The sequence below is a fragment of the Littorina saxatilis genome, linkage group LG14 (genome assembly GCF_037325665.1).
Source record: "Littorina saxatilis isolate snail1 linkage group LG14, US_GU_Lsax_2.0, whole genome shotgun sequence".
NCBI lineage: Eukaryota > Metazoa > Mollusca > Gastropoda > Littorinimorpha > Littorinidae > Littorina > Littorina saxatilis.
Window position 1 is genome coordinate 35,610,442 of NC_090258.1, and position 11,587 is coordinate 35,622,028.

At 46.5% G+C, this 11,587-nt stretch overlaps 1 protein-coding gene across 4 annotated transcripts in view; it reads left to right on the forward strand.

Moving 5' to 3' along the window:
* The window catches only part of LOC138947654 (pyruvate dehydrogenase (acetyl-transferring) kinase, mitochondrial-like), a 50,228-nt gene that overhangs the window by 27,784 nt on the left and 10,857 nt on the right, over positions 1–11,587 (forward strand). For all 4 annotated transcript variants that reach the window (XM_070319177.1, XM_070319179.1, XM_070319178.1 and 1 more), the window contains exons 6-9: positions 8,307–8,393; positions 10,001–10,078; positions 10,438–10,517; positions 11,029–11,127. In XM_070319177.1, coding sequence (XP_070175278.1) covers positions 8,307–8,393; positions 10,001–10,078; positions 10,438–10,517; positions 11,029–11,127 — 344 coding nt within the window. The remainder of the gene's footprint in view (positions 1–8,306; positions 8,394–10,000; positions 10,079–10,437; positions 10,518–11,028; positions 11,128–11,587) is intronic.

Here is an 11,587-nt window from a genome sequence, read left to right on the forward strand (position 1 = left end):
GAAATACGAGAAAGGCCAGAAGACACAAGACGTGAAACTGAAAGTTGGCGATGCTTTTGCTAAAATCAACTTGCCGGGAAAAGCTTAGTGCACTTTGTGCAACGATGTTAATGTTATCAACTACGGTTCCAATGGAAAGACTGCCCTCAAAAGCCACTTGAAAAGCAACAAGCACCTGACTATCCTGAAAACCCAGTCGTGTAATCAGTCACTGGGGTCGTTTGGCACCGACAAGGTAAGAACATTGAAACCACACCGTCACACGCCACCACCCCCCCCCCCCCCATCCCCGCCTCTCTCTCTCTCTCTCTCTCTCTCTCTCTCTCTCTCTCTCTCTCTCTCTCTTTCTCCTCCTTATTTTGAGTCTTAGCGTAAAATTAATTTGAGAAACATGGGAAGGAAGAGAAAGGGGGGGGGGGGGGGGGCTATGATTAAGCTGAAATATGCATTTCAGGGCCATTTTTGTGTGTCTAAAATACTAAAAACCTTCAGCTTCTGGGGGCTTCGCCCCCAGACCCCGACCAGGGGCGTTGCCCCTGGACCCTACTGGGGGCCTTCTGCGGCCCCCAGACCCCCACTTTTTTTTTTCTTAATTATCACTTTTTCTGAATCCCATGTCTGAGGAATAGGATATGGACAGAATTCTATTGGCCTGGTATGTGCCCCGACATCAGACGATACGTGGCATCATGTGACGCTTGCCAGAGAACTACGGCAAAAGGGAAAGTGAAGCCAGTACCATTGGAAAGAATGCCGTTGATCGATGTCCCGTTCAAGCAGGTAGCGGTGGACATCATAGGGCCGATTCATCCGCCGTCAGACCGAGGACACCGTTTCATACTGGTAACAGTAGACTATGCCACCCGGTATCCTGAAGCAACCCCTCTCAAGAAAATCGATACACCACATGTGGCGGAAGCGTTGTGGGAGAACTGGACCAGAGTGGGCATACCTGAAAAAGTGTTGTCAGATAACGGTACCCAGTTCAAGAGCGAAATGATGCAGGAGGTGTACAACCTGATGTCAGTACATGGAATGTACACAACTCCATACCACGCACAATGCAATGGTCTAGTTGAACGTTTCAATGGTACGCTTAAACAGATGCTGAAACGACTCTGCCAGGAGCAACCCAAGGAATGGGACAGGTTCATTCCGGCGTGTTTGTTTGCATATAGGGAAGTTCCTCAGGAGTCGTTAAAATTCTCACCGTTTGAACTACTCTATGGGCGAACTGTGAGGGGACCTATGCAGGTATTACGGAAGCTGTGGACCAAGGAAGAGACAGACCAAGAAGTGAGAACCACTGCCGAGTACGTTGTGGACCTGCGGAATCGAGTTGAGGAGACATGCAGGATTGCCAGAGAAAACCTCGGGAAGGCGACAGAGCGATACGCAAGGGCAGCGGACAGGAAGGCAGAAGACAGACAATTCAAGGAAGGAGATGAGGTGTTGCTGCTTCTTCCAATGAAAAAGAACAAGCTGGAAATCGCTTGGCGTGGACCTTACGTCATCAAGGAGCGATGCGGCATGAACGACTACCGGATTCAAGTGGGGAGTAAAAAGAAATTATTCCATGTCAACCTCTTGAAGAGATACGTCAGGAGGAGAGAGATCCCAGCGGTTGTAGGAGTGGTGCTGGAAGAAGAGGAACTGGAAGAAGTGCCTGAAGTATCAGCAGGACAGAACACCATTCCATTAGTGCCATTAGAAGCGGGAGAGGGACCCAAAGATGTTAGCATCAATGACGTGTTACCCGCCCAAAAACAACAAGAGCTGAGGGATTTGACGATTGAGTTTGAGAACCAATTCACCGATCTTCCTCGTACTACAAATCTTGAGGAATGTGAAATCACCGTCCTCGAAGATACACCAGTGCGAGTGAGGCAGTACCCATTGCCTCACGTGGCCATGGATTGCATAAGGAAGGAAGTGCAAGACATGTTGAAGCTAGGCGTTATAGAGCCTTGTGCGTCGCCCTATAGTGCTCCATTGGTCTTGATCAAGAAGCCCGATGGAAAAATGAGAACCTGCCAGGATTTCAGGAAATTGAACCAGATTGTGCGGTTTGATGGTGAACCTCTGCCAGACGTCGAATATCTGTTCGCCAAGTTACATCGGGCTAAGTACTTGTCCAAACTGGATTTGACCAAAGGGTATTGGCAAATTCCGGTGAAAGAATCAGATCGAGACAAGACAGCATTCACGACCCCCCAAGGCCAGTTTAGATGGACTCGGATGCCGTTTGGGTTGAGAACAGCAGGTGCCATTTTCTCCAGGATGATGAGGAAACTCCTCGAGCCACTAGGAAGAACGGACGTGGATAACTTTGTGGACGACTTGTTGATCTCCAACGAGGACTGGGACGAACACCTGAGGGCTCTGCGGGCTGTACTCACACGGATGGCGGCAGCGGATCTGGCAGCCAGACCGAAGAAGTGTTTCCTGGGATACCAACAAGTAGTCTACCTGGGACACAAAGTGGGACAGGGATGCATGATGCCAGAGGAGGTGAAGATCGAGAAGTTCAAAGCACTGGGGGAACCCAAAACAAAGAAGGAAGTACGCAGGTTTTTGGGAATGCTCGGTTTCTATAGAAGGTACGTGCCACATTTCTCGGAAATTGCCCTACCACTGACGAACTTGACCAAGGGAAAGAAGTTCGAGGCAATCGAGTGGACACCGGCTTGTCAGGAAGCATTCGAGCGCTTGAAGGAAACTCTGGTCAGCCAACCTGTGGTACGATTGCCTGACCCCGAGAAAGCATTTGTGCTACGGACTGATGCGTCAGATGTGGGACTAGGCGCGGTGCTGTTGCAAGCAGATGAAAAGGGTGACCTGCAACCAGTGAGCTATGCCAGCAAAAAACTGATTCCTGCGGAAATCAACTACTCCACAATCGAGAAGGAATGCCTTGCAATGGTGTGGGGGATAAGGAAATTCGAGCCCTACCTTTTTGGGCAACATTTCACTTTGATGACAGATCACCAACCATTGCAGTACCTGCAGCAGGTAAGACCACACAACGGGAGGTTGACGAGATGGGCTCTGCAGTTGCAAGCTTATTCTTTCCGAGTGCAGACCATCAAAGGAGTGAACAACGTGGACGCTGACTTCATGAGTCGGGTTGCTCTTGATATATAGGGTGCTCACTGTTGGTGGTTACCGTTAGTTCGAGCTGGTGATGGAGGTGTGTCACAACCCGAGGTTTTAGAGATGCAGAAGAAGCTTAAACAGGCTTTTTGTAGATACACGAGATGATGTAATTGTTATATGTTTGAGTGTATATAATAATTGTGTTATTTACAACATAAGCATTGGAGTCCAAACACTATTGTAGAATGTATGCGTGTGGGATGTGAGATGCTTTACGCCTGTAACTTCGCGTATTTGCAAGTTTTTGTGTCCGAATCGTGGAACGGGCTATAGTCACCCGGTAACGCGCGGTGAACAAACCAGGTCAAGCTGCAGAAAACGAAAGTTTGTAAATATTTGTTGGGCACAGTAGTGCAAATTAAATAATGTTCATTTCACCTGGTAAGATAATATAGTGTAATGCATAAATTATATTATAGCGTATCTATAGGCTATTTAGTAAGAGAAGAATTAACATAGTCCGGGTCAGCGGTGTACGAATACACTTTGGCACCCCGTCAGCGAACTAGCACGGTTTTGGTTCAGTGCTACCCGAGAGAGTCAACGGTACGGTTGCAGACGTACTGGCGGGCGCGAGTACTCCATCACCCGGCGGTTTTTTACGGTGAGCGTTGTCATTGACTTGGCGGGTGGACTATTGTTTCGAATTGCTGTGGCTGAGTAGATGTCGTTGTCTAATGTTTGTTTTGTTTGTGTTTACGTTTCAGTAGTGTTGTAATATTGTGGGACACGGTGATTTTGAAGCGTGTTTATGTCCGTGGGAAGTTGCACGGGAAATATGAGAATTACATCGACCGGCCCATTACTACCTATTCGTATAGGGAGCCTCAGGATTTACATGTATATTAATGCATGTTTGGAAGTGATATGCAGTGAACATACAGTGGAATTATATGTGTGTAATTATTTGCACATAACTGTTAAATATTCGTTTACACGGAATATCACATTTTATACAAGATGGCGGTCTACTTTCCGACAACTTTTGTATCCTTATGTTATTGAGCATGTTGTTTTATACCTTCATATTATAGTGTGTAATATTACGCGGGGAGTTATCATACATGTGGGGATATGGGTGTTGTGTCATGCAATTGTGGTTGCGTAATGTAATGTTAAAGTTGGATACCACAATCTAACATTAGTGAACGTTTGTCCAGTTATTTGTAACGTATCACATGGCGTATATGGTCATGATAAATACAATAAGTTTATAGGTTTAAGCAAACTATGAATCTATATTGAAAAGCCCCGTTGTATAGCTAATGTATTAAATAATTATCCTTTTCCATACATGGTTACTTGGTGTAAAGTTTCGATCTTGATGTCCATCGGTATGATGCGCTAAAGGTTTGCATCACCGATGAACACTAACACAACCATCGATACACGCCAGGTAGCTAGGGATGTTATTGTTCAGTATTAACGTGCTGTTTTATTTACATGCAGTTGGCCGGAGAGAGAACGGAGGAGGGACGTATGTTCGCGTGAAGGCGTTGAGATCTGGACAGATGGAACACTGTCAGGAGGCGATACGGCTCACAGCAACGCAAGAAGAGCGGCGTGGGTTACTCCGACCAGTAGATTCCACCCAGAGTGTACGCAGGACCACCAGAAGACAGCATGAGGAAGGAGTCTGGTCAACTCTACATGCCTAGGAATCTGGGGAACAGCTCCGAAGGACTGGAGCTGGGTTCGACGTGCTTAGGCAGTCGGGGACCTTTCTAGGGGGTCAGGATCAGGAAGCTGCGGCCTTCTGAGGAGGGAAGGACATGTGAGGCCTTGGTGGGCGTTGTGTATCCCGAAAAAGCTAAGTACCCTGTCGTGGTTAAAGCATGTGTCTGTGTTCGTGTAATTTGGTGATGCGACCTTATTGAGCGCCGTATACTAACAGGCTACTTAACCATAGGGGGGGTGCTTAGGACTGGAGTTCCAGGATAATTTCATGTGAATTCATGTGTCGTCAATTTTCGTAGTATTTGTAGAGTGTACACGTTAAATGTGTGGATGTTTCGTGCATAAATTTGTGTTTATTATATAAAGCTTGCAAGTTACATGTGGTTCCTTTAGTCTTTTTATACATAGTGATGTCTGTCTCCACTTGTAAACTTTCTTGGGTGTGCGTTAGTGAGTGAGGTGTATGTTTGCGTGTGATCCCAAGATTGCTCAATCTTGTGGAGTTAAGTCGTCACGTGTCAGTCCTCACTTTTAGTGCGGAAGAAGATAGCAGGGAATTTTCAGGCTCAGGGTCTGATCTGCACTTTTTATTGCCAGGGGCTAGTTTCTTGCTTCGTTTACAGACCACAGGGAACATGGAGTTTTCATGATGTTACTCCTCCCTCTCCTCTCTGGAGGAGCTAGGATGGCATGGTTTGGAGTTTTCTGCTTTGGCTGAGACTCTCTTCTGTGCTTTCTTATAGGCAATCTTTTCCTCCCTGAACGCTCTTTTGAGTTAGGGAGGATGCCTTGGTTAAGGCTTTAGCCAGGCTGCTGGCAGCTTGGGCTAGGGTAGTCACTGAGCGGAGAAGTGTCTCGGTGACGTTTTAGGCCCACACTGTTTTTGCTTGGTGTGATCTCCTTCCTTTACAAGGGGTTTGATTTCATGCTGGTTGGAGGAAGCAAGGGTCAGGCTTTTTCGGGGGTTGTTAAGACCTACTCAATAGCTGGAATCTTTCCCTTCCTTCGTGGACCTCTGGCAGCGCATTTATGCGCTCCCGGTTACAAAGGGGTGTTTTGGTTCAGTGTCGCCTCCCTCTCTGCGGGAGGTGGGTCGGCATGGGCTAGAGCTTTCAGCTTTGGCTGAGATTTTCCTCGGTGCCCTCACATGAGCTTTCCTTCTGCGTTTCTGCACACAGGAAAGGGCTCGGTTTCTGGGGGTGTTGGTCTCTGGACTATCTCGGGGGCTGGTTGAGCTTTTTCAAGGTCAATCAGCTTGTCAGCTGCACTTCCTTTTGGTGTTGAACCAGGCTTTTTGCCTGGTGCTCTCAGTAACCAGGCAAAATTCCGAGCTGTCCTTATCCCAGGTTTTTTACCTGGGCATGCTGTTCGACTTTGTCTCTTGGAAGGTTTATTCTTCACACAAGAGAGAATAGGGAGGCTTTTAGCGCTTTTCACTGCCAGACTGGCACGAGAGCAGGCCTCTGCGGGGTCTTTAGACCCGATCTTCGGTCGGACGGTATCGATAGCTATGCTGGCCCTCTAGTCTTTCCTCAAGTTTTTTGGGGGGGTTCGGCCTCACAGGTCTGGGACATGAGGGTCCTCCTCCAGAGTGGGTTCCTCCACGCGGGAAGGTGGCTGGAATCCTTTTGGATCGCTCAGGGGACTTTTTTCCCTAGCTTTGTTTCCCCCTGGACTTAGACCGCTTTTTGGATGCGTTTTCGTCTAGATGGGGCCTGCAATGGTGATTGCAGTCTTGAGGCTGTGATGTAGACGTGAATCCTTGGGCTTCTCTTTTGCCTGAGGTTAGGAGCAGTAGCTCTTAGTCTACTAGCCTTTCCTTTTTGGCTATTTACAGGCAGGTCCTGTTGCATTCGGGCAATTCGTCTGTTGCTTCTTGTGTGAACTAGCTGGGGTGAGCAAGTTCTCACTCCCTGTCAGACAGAGTATAAGGGATTCTGATTGGGTTTTCACACTAAATCATTTTCTCAGGGGAATTGCTCCCCGGCCAGCTCTGCGATCGGGCCGACTCGCTCAGCAGGTCCTCTCAGGGCTTGCTCAGGGGTTGGCCCATCTGATTACGGGTCTGGAGGCGTGCTGTTTGTGTTTTAGATCATGGGTTCTTACTCTGTTCTTTGGGCACGAAGCATATATTTCCTCCACTTTATCTGTGTATGCTCCTTGTTTGGCCTCTTTGGCCAATTGGGGATTTAGAGCGGGAGGGCAACTCCTTAGCGCCCCTCTCTCAAGCCAGGTGGTTTTTCACCTCTGTTTCAGTTTTTGGCTTTGGGCAGCTGGGCCTCTTCTTTGAGGTTCCGGCGTCTCGGCTATCTCAGCTGTTTTGAAACAAATAGGCCTCTCTTCTGTGGCTCATGGCCCTCTTGTGGGCATGATCAAGGACCTTGTTTTATGAGGTTTAGAGGCTCCCCCTTGGTTAGCGCGTGGGACTTTGTTCTACTTACTCTGGGCCTCAGCCCTATAGGGCAGTGAGGCGCATGCGTTTTTGGGGTTTGCCAGAGGATGTAGCCTTAGGGCTTTTGGTGCCGTTTGTTCACGGTTTTTGGCCAGGTTTTGGGGTTTCAGAAACCTGGTCAATATCCTCTGGTGTTTGATTCCCTCCTCTTGGGAGGATTTTCGCTCCGGGAGATTCGGATTTTCTAACTGTCTGGTTAGACTTTTTTAATCCCTTTTTTGACGTTACTGTCTTTTGGGAACCACGAGCTTTAGCTCAGGTTCTTATGTCTTTACAATGGAGCGAAAGAGACATCTTTTATTTGTCTCTCTCTAGGGGCTCTGCTACATTTATTGCCGTGTTGCGTTCTGGTCGCCTAGGCGAAGCTTTGCAAACGGCTTACTGGAGGTCAGATGATGTGTTCATCGGTTTCTATCTTTGGGATTTCTCCTGCACGCGGCTAGACGGCTCCAGTTCATTGCTGGTTTTAGTGGCTGCAGGGCAGGTTCTTACAAGGACATAAGTAGGTTCCCTCCACCTTTAGGAGGAATCTGCATTCATAAGAATTGGAGTAAGAATATGTGATTAAATCGAAAATTTTTAATTAAATTTTGATTTAATATAATATACTTACCCAATTCTTATAGTTAATACCCTCCCATCCGTCCCCGCTGGATTATGTCCTTGGGGGTTTGTTTGACTAATAGTCTCGAATGATTATGACGGATGCTGGCGCTCACGTGGTGCGCAGGGTGTTATGGGTAACCGAGCAAGGTCAGGCCATAGCAACGGCTATGGCGTCGCTTTTAGCTTGGTTACCACCCTACTAAGGGCAGGTAATTTGAGAGGTTTTTCGACATCTAGCATGTGGGACTAAAGTCAATGCATTCATAAGAATTGGGTAAGTATATTATATTAAATCAAAATTTAATTAAAAATTTTCGATTATTGTATAATGTAAGGTTGTTGTTAAGAATCCCTGGCTTTATTTTGCGAGTTGAGTCCTTGATTTCTGATGCTGAATGAATGTTCTGTTTTGCAGCTTTAATCTTTGGTTCCCAGCTTGCAACTCACCCTCGTCACATTGGTTGTATTGACCCCAACTGTAATGTCAAGCATGTAGTAGAAGGTGAGTTTTCTTATTCTTTTCGTCATCATTCCCCATTTATAACTAAAAGATGAAATCGCACAATAGGCCAAGATTTGTGTGTGTGTGTGTGTGTGTGTGTGTGTGTGTGTGTGTGTGTGTGTGTGTGTGTGTGTGTGTGTGTGTGTGTGTGTGTGCGAGCCCATTGGCGTGCAATGCAATCTCAAGAAATAAATGTGCACTATTGTTCATACACATAGACCTCCAGGTGTTTGAGTGATACATGTACCATACTTGCTGGACTATAACTTAGTATAAGGTGCAACTTTTCTCCTCAACTTTGACCCCTGTGCGCTAATGACTGGTACACCTTGTGTATGACAAAAGAAGAGTACACACGTACCCACGTAGCTTAATAGGCATCAAAGGCTTCAGTCTCATAGTTGAAAACTCAGTCATTGACCCAAGATCAGGTCAGTGTCTGTAAACAAGGGTTGACAGCTGGGCTGAGGTGCACGAAGATCGAAGCGGGTGACAACCATTGGGTGGTAACTTGGTGAGAGTTGTCACCTTCTTGGGGGCCAACCGACTTGAAATCGAACGGAAGGCACCATTCTACCTTTTCGTTTGGGCGTTGTTTTTGTAAAATCTCCGAAAATGTCATTTCGAAAAAGGCGGTCGCCATTTTTTTGGGTGGCAACTTCTTTGAGTGGGGCTGCTAGCTAGCTGGTCCAAACGGGAGCCTCCCATTCGGTACGCAACCCTGTGAAAAAAGCTTCGTGCACCCCGACCGGGAGGGAGCGGACCGACTTGGGCAGATCTCCCATTGGTTATCACCCACTTTGGCTTCGTGCACCTCAGCCCAGGTTTCATCTGAAAATATCGGTCATTGACCTGAGGTCATAAGGCCAACCAGCTATTTAGAGTGCAGTGGATTTGATCTTGCTGTACATCTAGAATGAACATATTTCCACTCTTTATTTTGTTTGGCTTATGCCCAATACAACGGAAGCACTGATTGTGTGGATTTTTCTCATTTTAACCTTAAAAGTTGTCAGCTGGGCGTTAAGCAAACAAACAAAAACCTTAAAAGTTGGGTTGCGCCTTTTACAACGAAGCACCCTATAGTGCTGAAATACCTGAAATCATCTGGCAAAGTGTACTTCAGATCATTGCCCCTTTCAGATGTATGCCAAGTGGCCCTGTGTACTCCCCTCACCCCCACACCCACCACCTCCCCAAACACTCTACCTTTAGGATCAGGGTTTGGAAGTTTTGGCGAGTTGAATAGTCTTTTTGGGGGGTTAGGAAAGTTGATGAAATGTGAGGAAGGTTGAGGAAAGTTTGGAATCATGCACTCGGAGCACAGCAGTCAGCTGTTAGAAAGTACATGTGGGCCGCACTGAAAAGGATGAGAGAGAGTCCCAGAGTAAAAATAATGCCTCGGGTCCTGTTGTTTGTTTCTTCTCCTACCTGCCAGGGGATAACTTAACATACACTGATCACTTCGACCGCTACCAAGGAAATGGATGGCAACTCCACTTTCTCTCAAACATGATAGAACATTTGACAACTGGTATCACATTTGCGCTTGTATAGCTTGTTGATCTTGTGTAAGGTCCAAAGGAAATCTTTTATTTTTGTTTCAGATGCCTATGAAAATGCCAAGTTTCTATGTGAGCAATACTATCTTGTCGCCCCCGATCTTCACATTGAGTGCAAAAATGGTACGATAACAATTATTTAATGTATTTGACATTTTTTGGTCCGAAAAACGTCTCTCAAGAAATGTTTATAATGATTTTGAAGTCTTTGAAAATTGATTTTGAAGTTCACTGAGAGAGCTGTAGCCCTTTATTCATTTGATTGTTTGATGAAATTTCTCAGCATTTGATTTCAACTATTTTCCACACACCCGAATATATTTGTAGCTCTGTGTGCCCTAAGTGTTGGCATTATAAACATCAAAGTGATGAATGATGTTTTGGCAAAATGACCCAAAAGTAAGACCGGTTGTTTTCTGCACTAAGTCCAAAAGTCTTCATTTTGTATGTGGAAATAATATGAGTTTCTGTTGTTTTTACAGCTACAGACAAGGTTAACGGTGATGTGTCCATTGTGTATGTTCCGTCCCACTTGTATCACATGCTGTTTGAGCTCTTCAAGGTAAGATCATGATTGATATCTTTATAATTAAATGTTGTATGGGCATGTATTTGCATGTGGAATACCACCTGGTATGCGTAGGTAACTATGATCAAATAGCTAACTTGTCTATTTCATCTTGGTTTTCAACGTTTCCCTTGTTTAAAAAAACATCCAGCCAGATACACATGCAGACACTCTTGCAACACACACACATACACACACACACACACAACACACACACACCAATGGAAAACAATAACAACCAACCACAACATGCTTGATCACACCTCCTGAATAGTTATATGTTCCATTTGGTAGCATCTCTTTGTGTGCGTAACCATTAGCTGCTAATTTTACTGATGCAGGCAGATCCCAGTGACGTCATTGTCATCTCTGTTATTCCTATGCATGTCCTGTACTAACACATCTGGCACAGTATTGCCCGGAGGAACAGCTCTGGTGGTCCACATCTGTGTGATCCGTCATTATAGAGATGTGCAGAGTTACTAGGTTTTACTTTGTTCCTCAGAATGCAATGCGAGCGACAGTGGAGTACTTTCCCAAGGCCACTGAGGTGCCCAGGCTGAAGGTGATGATATGCAAAGGTGTGGAGGACCTCACCATCAAGGTCAGATATCATAACACACTGTGTTGTTGTTGCTGGTAGATAGGGGGGGGGGGGGGGGGGATCACCATCAAGGTCAAATATTATAACACACTGTGTTGCTGGTACTGGTAGATAAGGCGGAGGGGACTCACTATCAAGGTCATCGCACGCTGTGTTGTTGTTGCTGGTAGATGGGGGTGGGTGGGGGGGACTCACCATCAAGGTCAGATATCATCGCACACTGTGTGGTTGTTGCTGGTAGATGGGGGGGGGGGGGGGACTCACCATCAAGGTCAGATATCATCGCACACTGTGTTGTTGTTGTTGCTGGTAGATGGGGGGGGGGGGGGGGGGAGGACTCACCATCAAGGTCAGATATCATCGCACACTGTGTTGTTGTTGCTGGTAGATGCGGGGGGGGGGGGGGGGGGGGGGGGGGGAAGGACTCACCATCAAGGTCAGATATTATAACCCACTGTGT